Below are 25,252 nucleotides of genomic sequence, written 5' to 3' on the forward strand. Positions count from 1 at the left end.
AGGCCTGAGGGACTCCCTGAAGTGAGGTCAGGGTGCTGCATGTTCTTGCAACATTGCAAAGGCACACACGTGATGCAATGTCCAGATATGTATTTAGCACCCAAAAAGTTAAGAAAACGCATTTTGTTTATCAAAAAAAAAGAGAAGTGGTCCCCAACCTGAGGGTGGCGACCCCTCCAAGGGCCCCGCGATACACCTACGGGGGGCACGAGATAATTAAACGGATAAGAAATAAAAACACACGGTTTCTTCGTGTTACACAACGTACTGTTCCTCCTCGTTGTTGTTTGTTTTCCCTGGCGAGAGGAAAAGGAACTTCAACCCTCACAAGACCGTTAAAATAATAGTGACTGTATCCCCCCCACACACACACACTCACACACTCACTCACACGCTCAGATCCGATGATGGATCCCAAGCGGACATTGCTTCATTTAATTTTAAAAAAGGTTCACAAGTCGGTTTCCAAATCTTCAAACTGCATTAATTCTTCATTACTTGCCTGAACACATTGTCAGTGTTTAATGTTGCTCTCGCTTCTCTGTTGTTTATACATCCAGCAACGTGAACTTCTTTTAGAGTTGTGTCTCTGGCCACTTGATGAGGCCAGTCCTCGCTCCCTCTACCCACCGACCACCTCTCGGTCTCTTTAGCTGCTCAACGCTCCACCGTGTTCACCAGCTAGTCACCGGCTTTGTTTACCTGCGTTTTGGTGAAGGACGCTAGCAGCTGAGACAGAACCGGAGCGTCCACACGGCGCTCTCTGAAACCCAAACGACACACTGACAGACACTAAAGCTGCGTTCGCACCAAAAGAAGATTTTTAGTTTACTCGCTTGACTATTTGTGGCTTTTCGCATAACTCGCATCGTTCCTGCCTTAGAGGGGGCGGGGCTTATCTCTGTGGCTCCGTGGAAACCGTTTTCATCTCCTTCATCCGCCATGAAGAACTCACCACTAGTTCTGCTTCATATTTGTTGAGGACGTCACACTGGAACACCCTGTTAATGTTGTGTCTGTCTCCCCAGGAATTGGTCATTCCCGTCACCTGCCCCAGTCACTCCCGTCTCGCTGATCCCTGATGCCCCACACCTGTGTTTCCCCACCTTATATATTCTCCCAGTCTTTGCTTTGTTCCTTGCCAGATTGTTGTGTGTTTTGCCCCTCGTGTGTGTATATATATATATATACAGGACTGTCTCAGAAAATTAGAATATTGTGATAAAGTTCTTTATTTTCTGTAATGCAATTAAAAAAACAAAAATGTCATGCATTCTGGATTCATTACAAATCAACTGAAATATTGCAAGCCTTTTATTCTTTTAATATTGCTGATTATGGCTTACAGCTTAAGAAAACTCTAAAATCCTATCTCATAAAATTTGAATATTTCCTCAGACCAAGTAAAAAAAAAGATTTATAACAGCAAAACAAAATCAAACATTTGAAAATGTGTTTCCAGGTGTTTCGAGTTAATTAGACGATTCAAGTGATTTGTTTAATACCCTACTAGTATACTTTTTCATGATATTCTAATATTTAGAGATAGGATATTTGAGTTTTCTTAAGCTGTAAGCCATAATCAGCAATATTAAAAGAATAAAAGGCTTGCAATATTTCAGTTGATTTGTAATGAATCCAGAATGCATGACATTTTTTTTTTTTTAATTGCATTACAGAAAATAAAGAACTTTATCACAATATTCTAATTTTCTGAGACAGTCCTGTATATATGGATAGATATATATTTAATAAATATATATCTATGTATATATCTATATATATATATGCATATTTATATATCTAGATATATATATTTGCATATTTATATATATATATGCATATTATTTATATATATATATATATGCATAGATATATATATCTATATATATATGCATATTTATATATATATGCATATATTTATATCTAGATATATATATGCATATTATTTATATATATATATGCATAGATATATATATCTATATATATATGCATATTTATATATATATGCATATATTTATATCTAGATATATATATGCATATTTATATATATATATATGCATATTATTTATATATATATATATATATATATATGCATATATATACAGTATATATATGCATATATATATGCATATTTATATATATATATGCATATCTATATATATATATATATATATGCATATATATACAGTATATATATATATGCATATATATATATTTTTTCTCTTTGGATCCATTCTTGATATAAAAGTGTTAATAGCGGCTTTAATATATCAAACGTCCACTGGCGAAGAGGAATCTCTTTATTGTCCACGCTACGCCCCAAAGTGGGTAGGAATAGACCACAATGCAGTGCAACGAGTCTGATTGAGCCGTCACAATAAACTGCTGATGTATTCTGAAGCTCTTGAATGCACCATGACTGAATCCACAGCTCTCCCGGGACCCTGTTGGTGTTTCTTTAAATACAAAGTCATGAACAGTCATTTCTGTGGCATTTTCCACTTTCCACAGACACACGACGCTCTTAAAATAATCGCTCTTCTTCGAGCAAAGGCCAGATGACTCATTAAATGCCTCCTTCCTGTCAGATAACACAACCCTCCGATGGTTTGGCCACGCTGCACATGCTGAGACCAGAGGAACAACGGACAGGGATCTCCCGACACCGTGATGTCATTTTCTAAAATTACCCGTCTGCCCGAATCCCTCCACCCTCCCACTGGGAGACGTCAGCACCCCGTGGGCCTCCTTGACACCCTTGACCTCTGACCTGCCGGTGATTCACTGGTTCTGCCTTGAAACCAGCTTCCCTAAATTAACTTTCTCTGTCAACCTCCCACACACACACACACACACACACACACACACACACACACACACACTCTCTCTCTCTCTCTCTCTCTCTGGCTTTTTGCAGGATCCTGAGCAGAAGAAACACACTGGCAGGATTTACTGTGTCTTCCAAATGAACTCCAGGCCGCTTTATAGAGGAGCGATAAACACGCAACATGCTCCTCGCTCGGTCCTCTGAAGTCTGAGGAACACGTTTGGCTTTCCGTCTTAATTATTTCCAAGAGCCGATCAGCGGCTTCCACTGCATCCCCGGTGATTCCCCCGCCAATCAAACATCGTCCAATCATAACCGCTGGTGTTTCTGCCAATGAATTGTCCAAAACCAGGAGGAATAGCTTTCCAATGACAGTCACCGGGCCGGTTTCTTGTCCTATCTGGAGGGGCGTGGCAACCCAATATTCATGTTAAGAGTTCATTTTCATGTTTTCTGGACGGCACTGAGACACGTGGGAGAGCGACCGTCCGTGTTTCTACTCGCTCGACACGCCTCGCTCCACCGCTCCCCAGCCTCTCAACTCCAGCCAACTCTGAAAGGATTTACGTGGGTCCAGCTGATAAACACTGACCCGCCCACTCAGATACGAGGTGCGCTGACAGCTTCTCTCACTTTAAACAGATTGCCTGTCTCTGGTGATAAGTCACATGGTTTGTGTGAATCAGAGAGGATGTGAACATGCAGGTGGTGGCGTTCTACGGGTTTGTGACCGTGGACCCGATGTGAACGTCGACGCGTTCCATCGGTTCCTTTACGACACATTCTGGCTCTCAATGAACTCATCACGATCGCGACATCTCGCGACGAACGGTTCGAACATCGCAAAGTTTTCATTCTTTAACACATGTGACCACCACGTTCAATACATGAGCGTCAAGAGGAGTTGAGAGTGTTTGTATGTTTACTGGACAAAAAGCTAAAAAGAAAGATGTTTTTCTATTGTAGGAGTCCAATTATGGAACATTAAAATAAAAATGTATGAAAGAATGGTCACTCAGTTTTTTTTAAAGGATTATTTATAAAACAGTTTTTGAGGGTTAGAAGTGTGATTGAAACGTTTGTATATGGAATATAAAAGAATATGTGTATATATATATATATATACATATTCTTTTTTATTCGTTTTCATGATTTCATATTATTTATAAAACCGTTTGTGAGGGTTCTAAGTGTGATTGAAACGTTTGTATGTGGAAGATGGACTCCGGTCCGATACACGAGTGTTTCTACGTTGACTGGACAACAAGCGAAACAAAAGGGTTAGAAGATGTTTTTCTATTGTCGTCCAATTATGGAACATCAGAATTAAAATGCAGATATTATTTCAGTCTTGAAATATTATGCAACTTTTAGGCATTTATATCATAAAACAGGCAGAACAAGAGAGATATTTAACTGCTCAAAAAAAGTTTCGATGGTGCCGCCATCTGTTTCTTCTTCTTCTGTTTCTTCTTCTTCTTCTGTTTCTTCTTCTTCTGTTTCTTCATCATCATCATCTTCTTCTGTTTCTTCTTCTTCTTCTGTTTCTTCTTTTTTCTTCTTCTGTTTCTTCATCATCATCATCATCATCTTCTTCTTCTTCTGTTTCTTCTTCTTCTTCTTTTTCTTCTGTTTCTTCATCATCATCATCATCTTCTTCTTCTGTTTCTTCTTCTTCTTCTGTTTCTTCATCATCATCTTCTTCTTCTGTTTCTTCTTCTTCATCTTCTTCTTCTTTTTTCTTCTTCTTCCTCTCGCAGCGGTCGTCCTCCGTCTCTCCTCAGTGGAATGTCATGTGGCCGTGCAGCCGGGCGGTGAGTCGGACGCTCGTCCCTCGAGGACCCCGCTCAGGGGGGGGGGGGTATCCGTTTCAAGTGTTCCTCCTCTTCCTGTGTGTCTTCCCCAGTAGGAATGAGAGGTATTTCCTCTCCATCTGACGACCCGTGACGCGCTCAGGCCTCTCCGGCTCTATGCAGGCTGTGATTGGACCTGCCGGTGGTGTCGATGCAGGAACACACTGTTGCTCCTGCACGTTTTACGTTTGGATGATGATAATAATTCTTTCCCAAAGGACTTGAGACCCTCCACACGTCTCTCTGCCTCACACAGTTCACATCGGGATGTTTCGGGTCCGGCCGGTTCGGTCCATCCAAAGTGACGTAACACACTGACCGTGTTCATGCTCTCCTGGTCCGATGTGAGAGGTCAAAGGTCAGGGATGTCTATGTGTACAGATTGTAAAGCCCTCTGAGGGGAATACATCATTTGTGATATTGTGCTATAGAAAATGAACTGAATTGAAATTGCAGACAATGACTGAGCCTCACGCGGCCTCCAACTACACAAGTGTAAGAGAGCGTTGTGCCCAGGGGTCTCAGGCTGACCTCTGACCCCATCACCTCCAGCCTCGGGTAACACGCAGCTGGACCTGTCTATCACCTGAACACACAGGGAACCAACCTGATAACCCCACCCCCCCCCCACTAGGCTCAGTGACTGTGTTACGAGTGTTATGTAATCCCATATAAGGTCTCTTTCCTTCTCTTGGCTGGTTACATTTGTAATCTTTGGGATATATATATATATGTGTGAGGAATGCAGGGCTGTTTTACCTCTCTATGGTATGAGTGAAGTTCAATGGAACAAAGCCCAAGAGAATCCCCCCCCCCCCCCCCCTTCGGGCTTCCCCGGACTTCCTGAGAGTCTGACGGCTGGGCGGCCATGTCCTCTTTTGGGCATAACAAAATGCAGATGCACCTGTCACGCATGCGTCTCACTGAGGAATGTCACAAATCGGGTCGGAGGCTGAGATCATATCTGACCGGGGCCCCGCCCCCCCGACCGGGGGCCCCCCCCGACCGACCGGCCGACCGGCCCGCAGACCAGACTTCTGACAAAAACACGACAGTGATGTCGAATTTTCCACAGACGGTAAAAAAAAAAGTCCTCCCGAAGTTCCCGACCGCCGAAAATAAAGAGGAATGTGTTGATGTACCTGAACGCACCGCTGAGCCAACGCTGGTGAGAAGGACTACAGCGCCCTCAAGAAACTTACATGTGAAGATAAATACAAATATCACACCTTTGTAAAGATTTGGACATCATTTATGGAGTTTCTGGACGATTTAGTTGTAACTCTGTAACCCCACACATCTTTTTATTTTATTTCATTTTTGTTGTTTCCTCTTTCTTCTCTCATTGGTCACATCTGGGAATGTGGGAGCATCTATTTGGGGGTATAATACGTCTCTATCCCTGCTTGTGTTTATCTGTCACCCTCTACTGTTATTTTTAACTAACTATGCCTCTGAGATCTCTATTTTATGTTTCCAAGTGCCTTTATGTACTTTTGATGTGCCTTGTTGTGCTTTGTGTTTGTGTCATAAAAATACATTACAATTTAGAAATTCAAAACTTAGAATTTTAATTAGAAATTTTAATTACAATTTACAATTTAAATTGTTTAAAACACTGGTTATTTTTCTGTGTAAGAGTAAAAGTATATCAAGTGAGACAGAAAGAAAGACACGGTGATGAATTATTGATGAAAGTCTGATTGACGAGTGAAGGGCTAACAGAAAACTGTGAAACAACTCGTAACACTAATGCATATTATTCTGGTCTGAAACAATATATCCCGATGACTCGTATCGATTTATAAGAAAAGTCACTTTCAAAAGTTTAATTTAAAGCTCAATGTTAGCGCTGCCATGCTAATGAAGGCTCCATGCAGGTTCTCTAAGCGGAGATAAGCGTTAATGAAGGCACATTAAGGGTCAAAGTTCCCGACCTGATTATTTCTAGCTGGGTTGTATAAGCGTGAGTAGCGTGCACCCTTCACACAGCGCCCTGCGGCTCTGCAGATAAGCCTCAGCAGCGATAACGCGGCTCCACTCGGGTCAGTGAGCAGGAGAAAAGAGGCTTTGATGGGCTCCACTGATCGGGCCCTGAAAGTGACTCAAGTGGATCCTTTGAGGAACAGAGACGGATTCACTTCAGGTGAGACGTCTCTGAAGATCAAAATAAACGAATAAATAAATACATAAAAGCTGCTTATTCACAATAATGACACCAATGGTGTAAAAACAAAATAACTGGAGCTCTTTTTACAGATGGAGCGTCCTCTGTGGCCTCAGGTTGGACCCGGCTGCACCGTGTAGTCCACATACTTTAAGTTTGACCGCTTAACCTTTTAAGCATTAAGCTTTTTTTCGGCCTCTGCTCCGAAAAGTGCATCCCCAAACTAAAAAGGCTGTATCTCTTCAACCACTAGGGGGCTATTTTAATAGATTTTTTTCATTTGTACCTTCTTAAATTTTGTTTTCTTGTGTTCAGATGTGAACATATCAGTCTATATGTTACTGGGTGAGAGTAAATGAAGATGGCACACAGAAAAAATATTAAAATGTCAGGTCCGAATTGAAAAAAATCACTTCCAGGATGATTATATGTTTGGAGTGAGGCAGTTTTAACGTTTAAAACTCTCACAAATCATATTAAAATATGTAAATACATTCTCCCTGCAAAGTTTGACTTTGAAAAAGTGAAGCAGAACAAAGTTAGAGGTTTTAGTCCAGAGGATTCAGGAGGCGGCGCCATGACGAAGTGTGAAAAGTGAGCAAAGGGAAAAAGCGGTTCAGGAAGTTTAATATCGATTTGAAAATAAAAGGTTATGAGTTAGTCATTTATATGTTAACCTTATTAAAACATTGATACTTGTGTTCTTGATACATGTATTCCCTCTAACTGTGTAGAGGGAATGCACACTTGGTGAAGTCCAAATATGCATAAACATCCGGCAGCTAATCTTATTACATTTTTTCTAATTTTATGACCTTTTATTGTGTAAAAACAAAATAACTGGATCTTTTTTTTAACAGTTTTACAGATGGAGCGTCATCTGTGGCCTCAGGTTGCAGCAGAATGGAGTCAATATACTTTAAGTTTTACTTCTTGAGGAGGCGTCGCCATGACGAAGTGTGAAAAGTGAGAAAAGGGAAAAAGCGGTTCAGAAAGTTTAATATCGATTTGGATATAAAAGGTTATGAGTTAGTCATTTATATTTTATAACATAAAAACGTTGACATTTGTATTCTTCATACATTAATTCCCTCTAACTCCAAGTATGCATAAACATCCGGTATCCATTTTTGTTATTGTGTCTGTGCCCCTTTCCTCTGCTGTCAGTGGGAACGGAGGAAAGTTCCAGTGTGTCATCGCGTTGCTGTCTGTCGCTCTCATGGCATCCCGGGCCGCTGATTGGCTGCCCCGCTGCAGAGGTGGAAAGGGGGCGTGGCCGGCGCGCTATATGTACAGGCTCGCGCGCCTCTCCCGGGGTATCAGAGTGGAGGAAACACGCGCGAGCGAGCCGACAAGCACCGACAACCGCACGTTGGACATTACGCGCAGACCTCCGCGGACACCGCCGGACTCCACGCGCTCTACTCCCCGCCGCCGGCGCACAATGCTCCCGGTGTACCGGCAGCTGGTCCGCCTGCTGCTCGCGCTCAGCAGCCTGCAGCAGCTCGCGGAGGGCTGCTCGTGCGCCCTGTCGCACCCGCAGGACGCCTTCTGCAACTCCGACATCGGTGAGTAGCGGGTCACGTGACCCTCTATTAGCGTCATTAGTGTTATTATGATGATATCAGATGTTCACATACAAGTGCTGCCTGTCGGTCCACACGGGAGAGACCGACGTCCTTTAGTGGGGCTCAAATGGGGGGACGTGGACCCCCGGGGGGCCGTGGGGGCCCTCTGGGGGGACGTGAGATTTGTTAAAACATATTTTTAAATAAGCATCCATTAAAAAATGCCTTTGAAAATAGTTATTCAATCAAAGTTCATAAACTTAATTGTGTTTATTAGATATTATATGCAACATTTAATAAATATTCAATACAATAAGAAGTGTAAGTTCATAAACTGAATTGTATAGATTAAATATTATATGCAAAATGTAATAAATATTATATGTAAATTCCTAAACTGAACTGTATAGATTAAATATTATATGCAACATTTAATAAATATATGTAAATTCATAAACTGAATTGTATAGATTAAATATTATATGCACAATTTAATAAATATTCAATACAATAATAAGTGTCTGTTCATTAACTGAATTGTATATATTGTATATAATATGCAAAATTATGCATATTAAAAAAAAAGTCAACCCAAAATGTTTTGCACTGGTTAGTGAACATATTTCACATTGGGATCATAACTTTTTAGAAAGTTGAGAACCACTGCTTTAGAATATAAAGCTTTTACACCCTTTTGGTTTGAAATAAACTTTATTATTATATATAATCATCAACCAAACTTCTCCTTCTGCATGTTCAGATGACTATAGTAATGCATCCCAGCGGTGTCCAGCATGCAGCTGCTGAGACTTTGTGTGTGTGTGTGTGTGTGTGTTTGTGAGTTAGAGGTTGATAAGTGTTGAGTGTGAAGTAACCAGGAGAAGAAAAGGATCCACAGTCGGCTTCGTACACCTTCATTCACCTGCACACTGGGATATTTCTAATCAGCTGTAACTCAGATGTGCCTCTGGTATACAAACGGAGGGGGGGGGGGGGGACAACAACCTGCCACTTAAAGCCATACACACACACACACACACACACTTTGACATGAGGCAGAAGCTGACGGTCTTTTCTTGAGTGCGGCTGATTATTTTTGACCTAAAAGCTCGAGGCGCTCTAAAACCCTATCAGACAACACACACACACACACAGACACTCGTGGTCACCAGTAGAGATGAGTGACAGATTACACAGTACTTATTAATGCACACAGGGAAAATAGAAATACCTTTTTTATGTTAAATACACCTATATATATAAAATGCTGTTAGTAATATTAGTGTCGCCAAGAAAATGAGTTTTTTATTTGGGGGCACATGACGTGGATGGGGAGCTCGCTGCGGCGTCGTGGTGAAGGGTCTTAAAGGGGAGGGGCTTAGCCTACGAGGCCTCTCAGAAGCCCACTTTTACGGGAGGAATCCACATGTCGCACCTCTGTGTCTCTTGCTCTCCGGTGACCCCTGACCTCGCGGCCCTCGAAGCCTCAAAGGTGTCGGCGCCCACTGTGAATCTGGGACTGACTTCAATGGGCACGGCGCTCGGTCACCCATTGAAGTCAGTCCCAGATTCACAGTGGTCGCCGAATCCCATTTCCAAAGGTGGCGGCTTGGCTCGAGGCGTGCTCTGAATGCACCGCGGGCCAATTAACAAAGTCCAGACTGTCGAGACGTGTGAATGATCCGACTTTCATCTCTATTGTCGCCTTCTTCTTTGTTCTTTGGCTTAAAATAAAGTTAACTTACGGGTCAAGGCACCATGTTGAGGTTTAACGTGAACAGAACACAACGTGACCCTCCGCTCCTGGTTCATTCGTAAATGTACCATCGATTCTATTTCTATCTACCTTGAGCGAAAAACCTGCTGGAGTCACGGTTAATAACACAAGAGACGTGGAAGACTAAAGAAAAAGTATGAGTTTGGAATTCCAATGCATCGAGGGAGGAACGCTGTAATTCTCACTGTCGACATCAAAGGCGACAGGTGTTGAATCTCCCGATTCTAAGAGCCGTAGTTGCGTTCAAAGCTCTGGTTTTCTTGGCCCTGACCCGTAATCAGCCGCACGCACTTCCCTGGATGAATCACGATTAGGTTAAAGGGTTGATTGGGTCATTAGAGTCCGTCTCTCTTTATTTACCTCACGGTATTCAAGAGGTTCTGTGTGTGTCGTGCTTCCTTTAATTCTGTTGGAGAGACGTTGGAATGCATTTGGGTGTATTTGCTGAACTCCCATTCAGAAACGTCGAGAGTATTCGAAGTCAGAAGTCTCCCATGTGGCCCGCTTATCTCGGTTCTGATGAAGTCAGAGATATCCCTGGCTGCTTTCTCATTGGCTGCTGTGAGCTTGTTTTTTTCCAAAAGCAAGATTAGTCACCTTTTGACCCGGAGATTTAATATCGCTCTGAGGCCGGAGCGGACCTGTACGCGCTGGCACCGGCAACCGGGTCAGTCGCCGGGGCTTAGCGTGTTTATGGCGAGTTTGGGTCCGAGGATCAGGACTCCCGAGGGAACTGGATCCGGCCCTGGATGTGTTGTGTGCAGCTTTGTGCTCCCCGGGTCGACCCCCGAGAGAAGAGCCGGGACTCCTGTTGCGAGACGTGTTGCGCAACCTCGGATCAGATATCCGTAGCTTTTCCCCGAAAAGTGAGAGAAAAATCCGATGCAACGAACGAAAGGTTCTGGATTCCGTTAAAGCCTGGGATGTTCCCCGTATCGATGGCCAGGCCTCGCTTTCCTCTGATGACCTCACGCCTCAGGGGTCCGCTGTTTTAAACCGGAGGCCAACACACACACGATACAACCACTATTGCGCCATACGCCATGACTTGTTTGACCCCCATTGACCTTAAACAGTTGTAATAACATGTATTCATCTCCAGAATGTCCCCTTTGTATCTTCACTGGCCCGTAAGTGTGAGTTAAGACACTTTTTGTTTTAATGAGAGCAGCTGTTCGAACTATAAACGGGACTTTATAGTTTGGGAATCTTCTAATCTAATTAGGAGACGGTGCTTTGTTGTTAAGTGTGTGTGGGGGTGGGGTCTCTAATTGGCCTCAGCTGATGGATTATTACCAATTAGCCAGCATCTGACTGATTGGCTATCAGCCAGCTGCTGAGGCCAATTAGAGACCCCACCCCCACACACCTGGTAATCAGCCAGCTGTGGCCTTAAAGTCCTGTATTGTTAATTTGTAAAACCTAAATAAACCTTGGCAAAGCGAACACGAGAGTTTGACATTGAGAGTTTTTGAGGCCATTTGGCATCCCTTCTTGTGCTTCTCCGGGAGTCCCACGGCTCAATCCAACGGGAGCGTTTTTATTCGCCGCGTTGAAACCCGGTAATCAGCGGCGGCTATCTGACGTAATCGAAGCTCCCACTTCTTAGGCCGCCGTTGCGTGCCAACCGGTAAGTGGACGTTACGGGGCGCCGCGCTTCCGCGGATTCAGTTTCAGTGTTTATTTTTGAGCGCGGTGGCGTTAGTGGTGGCGGTGTGTCGCCTTGAGAATTCTTCTTCCTCCCACTCGCCTCCACCACTTTGTGCATACTGAAGTCACCCCCCCCCCTCCCCTCCCCCTAGGCTGATATAAATGTTGAACTAAATTACATGCTCACCGTCAGATTTCTCATTTTGCATTCGCGCCGGTGTAATCCCCCGGCTTTCAGGAGGAGATATACCGAGAGAGAAATGGATTCACTTCTTCTTCTTGTCAGGCTCCGGTTAACTCTCTTATCACGAAAAGCCTCCCACACTTCAGAATGTACGTCGAGGCTCTGCAGAAGACGAATACTGCGTCACGGCCCCCGGCCTGTGATTCCTCATGTTTAGCCAGTAAGAGAGAGCATCTTGGACTACAATACAGAGAGAGAGCCTCTTGGACTACAATACAGAGAGAGAGAGAGCCTCTTGGACTACAATAGAGAGAGAGCCTCTTGGACTACAGTAGAGAGAGAGAGAGCCTCTTGGACTACAGTAGAGAGAGAGAGAGAGAGAGCCTCTTGGACTACAACACAGAGAGAGAGAGAGCCTCTTGGACTACAATACAGAGAGAGAGAGCCTCTTGGACTCCAGTAGAGAGCGAGAGAGAGCCTCTTGGACTACAATACAGAGAGAGAGAGCCTCTTGGACTACAGTAGAGAGAGAGAGCCTCTTGGACTACAATACAGAGAGAGAGAGCCTCTTGGACTACAATACAGAGAGAGAGAGCCTCTTGGACTACAGTAGAGAGAGAGAGCCTCTTGGACTACAGTAGAGAGAGCCTCTTGGACTACAATACAGAGAGAGAGCCTCTTGGACTACAGTAGAGAGAGAGCCTCTTGGACTACAATACAGAGAGAGAGAGCCTCTTGGACTACAGTAGAGAGAGAGAGCCTCTTGGACTACAGTAGAATGCAAAATAAATATCTAGTCAACACATTGACCGGGTTATAAATAATGATTTATTGTGGCTCAAAGGAAGGCCAGTTTTATAGCTTCTCTCACCAGCATAACTGTTTTCAGCTGCGCTCACATAAAAAGGGTTTTCAAGGGTTTTCTACCCCTCAGTTAGTCTTCTAAGGCGATAGCACAATGTACCACTAGAACACTGGAGATGGGCCTCTACACACCTCTGGAGAGACTTCATTACACACCAGAGAATAGTCACCAGTCCTCTTTTCCTGGAGCAGCTGAGGCCCTGCACACATTCCTCTGGGTGACGCCACCATCACTCGACCAATTAGTGGCGGCCGTCCAACGAGAGCGGACCTATCTGGAGGCGAGGCTGACCTGTGGCCCTTCAAACACTCGTCCCCCCCCGAGGGGTCGCCGCCGAGGTCAGGGCCGAGCAGGAAGCTAGGTTTTGACGGGTTGGGCCTCGAGAAAATAACCGCGGCGGTGTGTTTAACGGAGGCTAAAGTATCCCGTTATACATCGGCACATTCCTCCGTAATTGAGCCCCGCTTCCTCCGTAATTGCAGCGGCGAACTGTCCGTCAAATTCGTTTGGGTCGTTTAGCGGCGGCTCGGCGCTCGGCTCGCGTTGTGAAGAGTTGACGGATTAATGGTGGAAGATCGTCTGCAGTGGTTCAGAGCCAGAGCTCTGATGGTCGTGGGGTTTTTTTTTTTTTTCAAGTTTCAAGTTTTTATTGTCACATCCCCTTTTATACAAGTATAATCGGTTCGTGAAATTCTTATGTGCAAAACACCCGACAGCAGTAGCAGACTAAAAAAAGAATAAGAATGAGAATAAACTATACAATATCCACACACAAAAAAGAAAGTATTAACAATATATATATAAAACAGTGTAATAGAATATACATCATGACAATATATATATATAAAACAATGTAATAAAATATACACTTTTTGAGACTATATATATATATATATGTATATACATACAATATATATACAATATATATATATATAAACAATGTAATAAAATATACACCATGGCCATAGATATTCACAGAATATGTTCTGGTGTGTAGTGTTAATGAGGGTCTCAGTCCTTGTTCAGCAGCCTGATGGCCTGACTGAAGAAGCTGTCCCTCAGTCTGTTTGTGCGGCACTTGATACTGCGGTATCGCCTGCCTGACGGTAGAAGGGTGAACAGTTTCAGGAGGAGGCGGTCCGACCACCCAAAGGGATTCATTGCCATGACATGTTGTACAGATATGCATGATCCCAAGAGGATGAACCCTATACGGCAGGGGAGTCCAACTCATTTTCACCGTGGGCCACATCAGCATCATGGCCGCCTCTTAAAGGGCCGGTACTTAAACACTGTATAAACTACTCCTGAACATATTGTTAAATAACTCTCTTTGCATTTGATTGTTTATTTGAGTGTAGAACTAGTGGACATCAGAACATTTCTCTAATATTATAACATGAATCCAATTAATTTGAAACCTTCAAAATAAAAGCACGGGATGTTTTTCTTCACATGTCTTTCAAGCCGTCAGGGGCCACATAAAATGACGTGACGGGCCGGATTCGGCCCGCGGGCCTCATGTTCGACACCTGTGCTATATGGCGTCGGTAATCCTTTAATTTATCTAGTCCAGGGTTCATACACATGGTGACCAATGGGTTTCAAGGACTTTTTTCAGGACGTAAAACGAAATTTCCATGACAACGTTTTGTGAAATCTCGGTGTAAACATGAAAAAGTGAGAAAATGTCGTATTTAAGCTAACAATAATAATTCCAAAGCTTAGTGTATAACCTTAGACATCAACATGCTAGCATTGTTATTCCATTTAAAGCCACAGTACAGCCTCATCTGACCCCTCGTTGTCATAGATAACCATCCTGATCCCTCAAATACACCAGATTTAATCAAATGAACCAAACGGTACATTATATTTCTAGTCGTAAGCTGCTGGGTGGCCACATTCTTTAGAATAGTCCACACTATCCTTCTTCTTTTTTTTGTGGAAATAAAAGGTTGTTTTAAATCAACACTTGGTTCAAACTGGGGTCTTCGTGTCCATAATAAATGTGCGGTCACCCATTGTGGGTGGCCGCGCTGCAACGGCTTCCTGGTTGAGTTATATTTTTATCCCCGTTCCCACTCGCCTGGAAGTGGGACAGCTAGATAAACACGGGCCGAACAGAACATGCCACATCCCTCCTTTTCTTTCTTCAGGGAAAAAGAACAAAAGGCATTGCTCTCTCTCTCTCTTTCCCTTCCCTCCTTCCTGCTGGAATGTGAGCCCCTAAAGAATGTGCGAAGGAATTTCCACCGGCAGGAGATAACAAACACGGCCAGTGTTGGTTGTGTCTGCGGGCAGCAGGTGAACTTCACAGGCGGCTCACATGCAGGAGCCCCATTCCTGCAGAAGACCCTCCTCCTCCAACGAAAACAAGTCACAACGGAGCGTTTTACATGAGGGTCCGGCACAACGATAATATCTGTTTTCCAGCCCTGATCCCAGTATAGAAGGAAACAGGAGACTTTTGCCAAATACAACTATAGATTCAGAAGGTTTTCTGTGATTGCTTCTTTTAAATCACTTCTTAAAACCCATTTTTATAGAACAGCTTTTAAGTGATCTAGTCTTTTTATGCACATCTTTGGTTCCCCTAATTTAGTTGTCTGTTTTTAATTTATTTGGTTATTTATTTTTCATTTTAATATATACTTTTAAATGTAATATTGGTTTCTTGCTATTCCACTTGTTTTGCTTTGACTCTCTGTGGAGCACTTTGTAAACATTGTTTTTAAAGGTGCTATATAAATAAAGTTATTATTATTACAAGTTCCACCTCTTTAGCAGAATGAGACGTTCCCCCACCAGCAGTGGAAATGAACCCGTAGAACATGGACCTCTTTCCATCTAATTTCTGTATCAAACTCAAAAGTCCTGTCGCGTGTTTTCCCTCCAAATGGCAGCAATGCAGAAAATTGGATAAACGGATAACCGGATTAACCGCGGTGCCAACCGGTCCCGAAATGGTATTCATAGCGGCTTCGCTAACGTCTCCGACTGGCCGAGGCCGCCGGGTTCTACGCTCGAGGAATGTGACAGTTTGTTAGAACCATTTCAAAGTCCTCCGCTGACGTCTCGCCTCCTCTCCTTCACAGTGATTCGAGCTAAAGTCGTGGGCAAGAAGCTTCTGAGGGACGGACCTTTTGGAACGATGCGCTACACGGTCAAGCAGATGAAGGTGAGCGAGTTCAGACATGAGGAGGACACGATTACTCCCTTTCCTGCTCAGCATTACACGAGAAGATGGACACCAGTCGCATGTTTGTGAGCGGAACATGAAGCTAGATCCGGTACCGTTAGCTTAGCACAGTTAGCCTAGCACAGTTACCCTGGCACAGTTAACATGGCATAGTTAGCCTAGCACAGTTAGCCCAGCACAGCTAGCCTGGCACAGTAAGCCTGGTACAGTTAGAATATACACTTTTATTAATCCCTAAGGGGAAATTTTCTGCATTATTTTAATCCTTAGTTATTATATTAAGGCTGCGGTGAAGCGCGTGAAGCGCCTGGAAGGTTCAGTGGTTCCAGTGCTGGCTCATAACACCAACTAATGGGAGGGCGATCGAACCCACACCCCCCCTGCAGTTGCAGGGCCCCGCCCCACTGAGCTAAAGCACAGTTATCCTGGCAGGGTTAGCCTAGCACAATTATCCAAGCACAATTATCTTAGCACAGTTAGCCTATCACACTTAGCCTATCGAAGTTAGCCTGGCACAGTTAGCCTAGCACAGTTAGCCTAGCAAAGCGTATAGATTAAAAGAAGGGGAAAGAGTTACACTGGCTTTGGTAAAAGGTAGAAAAACTTCTAACTTTTGAATTGACACGTGACACAAATTGATGAACAAAGTTTACTTTTCGCCAGAGCTAAGCTAACAACAGCAGCCGCCACTAAAGCTTAGTTCTTAACGTGTTATTAATAAAAAACAACTTAAAGTCTGTACATTTTCTATCTTTATTTAAACGTTATTATCCTGTGGACAGAGCCAAGTTAGCATCAAAGTCTTTAGCAGAGCTAAGCTAAGCTCCGCCCCCTGGCTGGCTCCTACTGGAGTGGTAATAATTGTCCTGTCTAACTCGTGAGTGTATTTCCCAAAATGTTAAATGGGTGGAGTGAACGTGCTCGAGGTTTCTAGAGCAGAGTGCTCAATTTGGGACATGATGGAAGAATTGGTTTTAATTGCTTTTTCTATCATCTATTAGATTTTTTAAATTTATATTGAAGGAACATATTTGAAAAGCTTCAAAAAGAGAGTTTGAGATGTCGTGCCCAGTGATCCCACAGGACCAAATGCTCTGCGTTGTATGACCCTGTATCTCTGGGTGGAATACCCTGATAATGTAACACACTCGCTGCCTCTCCGCCCCCAGCTGAAAAGCATATTTTTGGGGAATACTTGTCACGAAAGCCTGCTCTTCACTTCCTCTCTATATTCTTACGCAACGCTGCATATTTCTGACAGATGCTGACACCGGCCTGCTGCTCAGGCGGGAGCCGGGCCGGAGGATTAGCGGCTTACTGCCATCACAACTCCACCAAACACTTCTTTCTCCGAGTGTAAACATGTCAACAGTCGCGCATCCCAGTTTGTACAAAGAGCATTAAGTGGCCTCTGGTTGGTGAAGCACACCACTCATCACTTGGGATTATCCCCGGAATGAAAGGGTTATTTATTTGTGTTGTAGTCTGCTGGTTCATAGAATAAGTGGTTTTCCCTTGTGGGCTGGACTAGAATACGATGCCCTCCACATTCCTCTGAGACTAATGCCTTTTGGATTTCCTGAACCCGCCACAGATTCAGGCTTTCCTAACAGTTTGTCCTGTTTTTCTGGGGGCGACGCGTCTAAACGGGGATTTCCTGTTGTTGCCAGGCAAATAAATTACACTGGAGGAAAAAAAGAATCAGTTCTCAGGGCAACAACAACAGCGGCGGCGGCGGCGGCGGCTGGCTCTGCGACGAGAAGAACATCAAAGTCGAAGAACATTAGAAGACATAATCACGTTATCTGTGATTTAGTTACGGGCACAGCGTCATACGCCCCAGAGGCCGCCCTGAAGGAATGTCCCCTGATAAGTACGGATGGGTATCGTTTGGGTTTTTTCCGATACCAGTGCTAAACCGGTACTTTTAAAACAACGATACCGGTGCCTGAACCTGTATTTTTTTTAAAAAGAAGAAGTACAAAATGACGATTGACAACGACGACATTAAAAACCTATTCGGCCATATTCCCTTTAAAAGTCGTTCTCATGGAGCACTGAAAGAAAACGGATATGAGTCTGTCGCGCCCTTAGCTAGCGCTAGCTCATAGCTTGCGCTAGCTCGTAGCTTGTAGCTTGCCCTAGATCGTAGCTCATAGCTTGCCCTAGATCGTAGCTTGTAGCTTGCCCTAGCTCGTAGCTCTCGTTAGCTCGTATGCTTCTTATTTATTTGCGGCTATTTATTGTTATACAATGTTTTATACATCTATTAACGATTCTAACTTATTTTAAAATTATATTTATTGATTTTTTTGTGTGTGTAGCTACTTAGTACAGGCAGTACAGATAGGACACACACAAGGTAGAACAACAAGACGACGCCTTTAAGTTATGAGAGGACGTTATGGGGCGTCTGCTGCCTCTCCTCGTGACTTCAGGGGCATCATTGTGTTTCTTCGGGGCAGTTTGACCTTTGCCCTGCTGTGTTTCCGACGCTGCCGCCGGGGGTCACATCGCTCTGGGTGTTTTCCGGTTCTAACGCCTGCTTTGCTTCACGTGTCTTGCAGATGTACAAAGGGTTTGACAAAGTGCAGCACGTGCAGCACATCTACACGGACGCCTCCGAGAGTTTGTGCGGCGTGAAGTTTGACATCAACAAGTACCAGTACCTGATCACAGGTAAGCTCAACGGCCGACAGAGGTCTGCATTTGGCGGGGAGGGTTTTTACAAAAGACGCCATGAAGTTGCATAATTCAATCCGAGAGTTTATTTTGTAAAGCCCAATGTCACAAATTACGATTTTTCGCTCTCCAGGATGATAGACGCAATAATGGAAGTGTAGGATTCTGTGTTTTTGGGCTCGACCCCCACGAGGGTCCGAACGTCAGAATATATCAGCCTCTGCTGCGATAATGTGGACCGTTCTTTTTTTTTCACTCTGTCCCAAGACCCCGACTATTTTAAACTGGAATACAAAATAACTGGCGTGAGGGTGTCAACCACAGACTATTTATAACGGTCAAACTGCTTGCTTCAATTTCTGGGCTTTTCCAGGAGCTTTTCCATCATTCATGTGATAACAGGATGGGAATATTTGAAAAATAAGTATATATAAAAGTGGTTTATGTAGTCCAGCTCCCTCCTCTCCAGGGACTTCTTCACTCGACCTCTGACTCAAACGTTCCCACTATTTAAACCGTCCCGCGGTGCAAACAGGCAAAGCGGGGGCCCTTTCAAAATAAAATACAAAATGTTCCCCAACTTCACAGCGGAAAGCAATTTCTCTCTCACAACAGCCGACAGGATGCGACCGGCGGTTATCCAGCAGACGGTTTTTTCTCCATTTTTTACGAGTTGCCATACTTCCAACAGACGTGCAGTTGACTTTGCACCCCGCGGCGCTCGGCGTATATAACTGCCGCTAAGTCCCGACCTGTAAATACTGTAACTGCACCCCGCGGAGCGAAGAGACCCAGCCGGCGTCGCCAGGCAACGGCGCGCTCTGTTTACTGCTGTCCGGGGGGCGCGATGACATCACCGATGTCACTCGCCTGCCCTCAAGGTTCTATAATAAGTTCCCTGCATGTGACGGAGATGCATGAACAGGCCTCGGGGCCAATGAGACGAGGCGCTTTGGATTGAGCCCGGAGCGCTCTGGTGCTTATTCGTATTTGAGATGATGTCGCACACTCAACAGCGTGTAATAAGCCTGCTGGGGACTCCAGTAATCCCAGTGGAGGGGACGGAGGGGGGGGAGGGGAGGGGGGGAGGGGTCGAAGAACCACATATATCCGCGAGCTGTCAAATTCCCACGTGGTGGCAACACGGCGGCGGCGTGGTGACGATTCACGGTGTTCCAGAGGGTGTTTTTTTTCGTCGGAGGCCGCCGCGCTGCACCTGTCTGCAGTCGGTCAAAATAGACGTCTGCTGACCTTTTAGATATTCAGACATAGGGGTGTTGGTTTAGTCCGGGCTTTACTACCGCGTGAGAGTGTTTTACCCAGAGGTAAACACGCGGGGTTGCTCGAGCGCTGTGATATCGTCCCGTGTTGCATGAGGAGGGTTATGAAGTGAAGACGAATGGCTGAGTGAGCGAGCGGCACTCGCGCGGTACCAGACCGACACGCCTCCGGATCGACTCGGCACGCTGACCCCTCCCTTCTTTTCTCTGCTGCAGGTCGGGTGTACGATGGCAAGGTCTACACGGGCCTGTGCAACTTCAACGAGCGGTGGGAGCGCCTCTCGCTGGCCCAGAAGAAGGGCATCAACCACCGCTACCAGCTGGGCTGCAACTGCAGGGTGAGTGGGAATCAGCAGCGGGAGGAGGAACCGGAAGGGGGAGGAGCTAAAGCTCACGACAAAGACGATACTTCTATAAATATAAAAGGCCACTCGGGGTGCTCGTTAATAATTACAAAAGGGAGGAAATACTTCTAACGGACGTGACGACTCACGCCGACTTGGGTTCATGAACACGACTAAACACGTTCACTGGGACTTGAAACGACCTCCACGGGTCAGGAGGGAGCTGTTCAGTCGACTAAATCCTTCATGAGCCTGATTTCCACCATAATTCATCACGGGATGTGAAGCGGGAACAAAAAACTGTGAGAAAACAAGTTTTAGCACTGAGTCGTCAAATAACAGCTCAATGGAATAAGCTCAAGTCGTCACCTCAAAACATGCAGCCTGCCGCCTTGCAGCTGTTGACCCGCCTCGTAAAGCGCCCGACTGTACAGCAGCGTCCTGGACATCTGCTGCCTCCATCTGAGCCCCATCAGTATAAGTGGATTAGCAGAGAGAGACCAGTGTTCCCAGTGCGCTCATGGCAGCAGCCCAGAGGCATCCGGAGGAGTCCGGCGGTCAGCCGAGGCTTCGGCCCGAGAGCCGGTCGGCGTAAACATCACCGCGCTAATTATTTTTATTAATCTAAGAAAACACTTTAAATCTGTAGACTACTGCCTAATAGTCTTATTACTGTCTAATAGTCTTATTATTGCCTAATAGTCTTATTACTGTCTAATAGTCTTATTATTGCCTAATAGTCTTATTATAATCTAATAGTCTTATTATTGCCTAATAGTCTTATTATTGCCTCATAGTCTTATTATAGTCTTATTATTGCCTCATAGTCTTATTACTGTCTAATAGTCTTATTATTGCCTAATAGTCTTATTACTGTCTAATAGTCTTATTATTGCCTAATAGTCTTATGATTACATAATAGTCTTATTGAAATTTTTACGACAATTGCTCATATCCTTTCAGTCTAAATAAGTATATTTATAATATTTGAACAAAGGTTAAATGTTATTTCACAAGTTTAAAAAAGTGGCCCCAATTTATTTTGAATGCCCCTGTATTTCAGTTTGTGGCCCCTGAAGGACACGTCGACGTCTCCCCTGCCTCTGGCGTTGTAATTGCCTCCGCCGGCTCTTTCCTCTCGTGCAGCCGATGACTCGCTGTCTCCGCTTCGCCGCCGCTGAACGCCGTGTTTCCGCTCACCCCCTCTTTCAGTGGCTTACGCAGATCTTCCTGGTGATTCACGCCGTGTACATTCAGCCGTCGAAGCTTCTCTTTGTGCGAGCATCTGGAGGCGCGACGCGTGAAAGACGCTCGGCAAAATCAAATTGAATCATCACGGAACTACAGAAAAACATCCCAGCTTCAGGAAGTCGACATTCATTTCACATCCCACCGACGCCACGGTGTCACACTCGTCATTAACTCATCGTTATTTGAAAAGCTGCCTTTTGCTTTCGTCTAAAGCTCATTGCTCTTGCAGATTTATTTCATATGTTAATGGCTCATTAAAGCTTATTCTACGTGGCATTCGTACAAACTTCTAGACCGTAAACTCACTCGCCGTTGAAGTTGCATGCTGCCAATTACCGTTAGCTTCAACACATTAATGAATAAATAATAATACGTCGTGAGGTGACACTTAAAGGAATGACTTTCCTTTTGGAAAGTGTCCTAATGTGCTGTCCTGGCGAGATGTCGGTGATTAGATTGATACCACTCACCGTTAGCCAACAGACCGTTAGCTCACTTTAGAGCCAACCGACCGTTAGCCCACTTTAGAGCCAACATACCGTTAGCTCACTTTAGAGCCAACACACCGTTAGCCCACTTTAGAGCCAACATACCGTTAGCCCACTTTAGAGCCAACACACCGTTAGCCCACTTTAGAGCCAACATACCGTTAGCTCACTTTAGAGCCAACACACCGTTGGCTCACTTTAGAGCCAACACACCGTTAGCTCACTTTAGAGCCAACATACCGTTGGCTCACTTTAGAGCCAACACACCGTTAGCCCACTTTAGAGCCAACATACCGTTAGCTCACTTTAGAGCCAACACACCACACCGTTGGCTCACTTTAGAGCCAACACACCGTTAGCTCACTTTAGAGCCAACACACCGTTAGCCCACTTTAGAGCCAACATACCGTTGGCTCACTTTAGAGCCAACACACCGTTAGCCCACTTTAGAGCCAACATACCGTTAGCTCACTTTAGAGCCAACACACCACACCGTTGGCTCACTTTAGAGCCAACACACCGTTAGCTCACTTTAGAGCCAACACACCGTTAGCCCACTTTAGAGCCAACATACCGTTAGCCCACTTTAGAGCCAACACACCGTTAGCCCACTTTAGAGCCAACATACCGTTAGCTCACTTTAGAGCCAAGGGGGGTCTGTCTCTTTAAGAGTTGCCGGCAGCAGCTGTGTGTCCTGCTCCCTCTCTAGAGTCCCTCTGTCTCCGTAGATCAAGCCGTGCCACTACCTGCCCTGCTTCGTCACCTCCAAGAACGAGTGCCTCTGGACGGACATGCTGTCCCACTTTGGCTACCCCGGCTACCAGGCCCGGCACTACGCCTGCATCGAGCAGAAGGAGGGCTACTGCAGCTGGTACCGGGGCATGGCGTCCCGCGACAAGAAGAACGCCATCAACGCCACCGACCCCTGAACGTCGACCCCCCCCCCCCGAGCCTAAAGACCCGACTCCGCCCCATCGCTCCTCGAGAGCTCCGGGACTCTTTGGGCTCATTCGACTGGGCGAACGCCTCTTTCAACGCGGTAAAACACCACCTCCATGACAGTGCCTGCTTCGTAGCACTTCTGATAGAAAACAAAGCCTTTTTGTTGTTGTTGTGCAGCTCGCCCCGTTGAACGACTCGGTTCACGTGCGACAACAGAGACATTTATAAGAATGTGATCAACCTCTATTGGACCCTGAGAGTTGATGAACTCAAAGTATCTATGAGCATCGTCCGTGTTCATTAGCCACCTGCGATGAGGCAGTTTATCTTCTTTTTTTAAAGCAAGGACGATCAGAACTAAAGGCCATGAACTATCGGATGCATTGTAATCAATGAAAGTGATATGAAAGTACAGCCAATGATCAATATGTCAATTAGAGATGAGACGTTGTTGCTACTGAACTTCTCTTGCTAGCGTTCGACTCGAGTCGACGATACAGATCGAGTGCCAATGAGGTATGATCTCTGAGAATTATACCTCTTTATCTTTGACTCTATATATATGGTATTGTTTTACAGTAAAGTATATGTAGAGCAGTGTGGAACATCAGATAAATGATCAAAACATAACGTGTTACAGGGAAGAGCTCACTTCTCTGGAGAGATGGCGATATTTTTTTACTTAATTTTTTGCTGTATATAACATAAGCTACAGAAATGAACTATCAACTCCACTGAAACCTCTGTACTGCATTTATTTATATGTTTATTGGAGTACACAGTAACTATGTGGTATTATCTGCAACGACAAAAAAGAAAAAATATAGATATATATACTCGTCAAAACTACAACTCAGTCCAGTATGAAGGACCAGCATCTCCACTGGTAGAGTAGATATGGAACTTTTATTGTTCGCTCATCATCGACCCTGACTTGTCCTCTTCCCCATCCAATGACAGACCAGTAGAAGCAGAGGTTTCAGACATTGACATATTTTGAACGTCTATATTCAACTTTTGTATGTAACTATTTCAAATGGACATATATATATATAAATATATTTTTATATATATAAAGATATGTGTATATATTTATATGTATTTATATAAATATATATATAAATATTTATATGTATTAATATAAATATATATATAAATATTGATAGATAGATTTATATATATATATATGATATCAATGAAAAGTAACAATATTGTCACTAAATTCATTCTTCAAGGTTTTTCTTGTTTCCTCTGGTGCTGTACCTTCAGTCCATTCCATGAACACTTCAGCCCGACATCAGTAACACGCTAAGAAGCTCAAAAGAGAAGTTCGACATTTCTGTGAAATATGCCTTTATTGTTTCTTGCTTATGAGTCAGTTTGTCTAAATGCTAAGCTACGCTAACTATCTCGTGGCTGTGGCTTCGTATTTATTGTGAGAGGGATAGAGGAACTGATATCCATCAGCAAGAAAGCCACTCGGCTTATTTCCCACAACAACAAAAAATATATATACATAGAAGAAAATAATAATAATCTCAATTCATTCATTTCCATTCCAAAATGACAAAACTGTGGCGCTTTTCCCTTCGTTTCTTCCTGTGAGAACAGAAGTTAAACTCTAAAGCTTCAGTCAGAGGAGGCAGACGGATGCTCAACAAAACGCCTGATAAGTGATAATTAAATCATTTTATTTCAGCGATATTTAACTGCTCCGTTCAAATCTGCCCACGGTTTGTTTGCGTTTTCTGAACATTCTTCAGCCCGTCATCCTTCTCTTGATAACGGATCTTTGGCGTGAGTGAGCGCCACGCAGAGAGTTGTGATCAGCTATCATGTTGTTTCTTTAAGAGGCTACGATCAGTTAATGAAGATGAAGAAGAAGCGCGTCCTGCGTGTTCCTGCGTGTGGACGAGGCGCTCGGCTCCAGAGCTTCCTGTCTGTAAATATTCTGTCTGCTTCACACAAACACTCACACGTCATCCTGAGGAGAAATACCACCGAGGAAGAAGTGTGTGTGTAGGGGGGAGGGGGGGGGGTCCTTGTAGGGGTAATAGAAATGTGTGACTTCTGTGTTTTATATTTTTATAATAAAGATTTTATGAAAATGTGGGTCTGTGTATGTCTTTTGTGTGTGTATGCTGTACTGTGTGTAGGTGTGTGTGTGTT

The 25,252-nt window shown here is 44.3% G+C and overlaps 2 protein-coding genes across 2 annotated transcripts in view; one reads left to right on the forward strand and one right to left on the reverse strand.

Annotated features, from left to right (window-relative positions):
* Positions 1–25,252, reverse strand: part of LOC130200402 (synapsin-3-like) — a 79,574-nt gene that overhangs the window by 38,434 nt on the left and 15,888 nt on the right. The window lies entirely within an intron of this gene.
* Positions 8,177–25,195, forward strand: LOC130200407 (metalloproteinase inhibitor 3). Its single transcript, XM_056424670.1, has 5 exons — positions 8,177–8,418; positions 15,993–16,075; positions 18,664–18,775; positions 20,275–20,396; positions 22,870–25,195. The coding sequence occupies exons 1-5, from the start codon at positions 8,295–8,297 to the stop codon at positions 23,068–23,070; spliced, it is 642 nt and encodes a 213-aa protein (XP_056280645.1). The 5' UTR covers positions 8,177–8,294; the 3' UTR covers positions 23,071–25,195.

The sequence above is a fragment of the Pseudoliparis swirei genome, chromosome 10, assembly GCF_029220125.1.
Source record: "Pseudoliparis swirei isolate HS2019 ecotype Mariana Trench chromosome 10, NWPU_hadal_v1, whole genome shotgun sequence".
NCBI classification, from domain to species: Eukaryota; Metazoa; Chordata; class Actinopteri; order Perciformes; family Liparidae; genus Pseudoliparis; species Pseudoliparis swirei.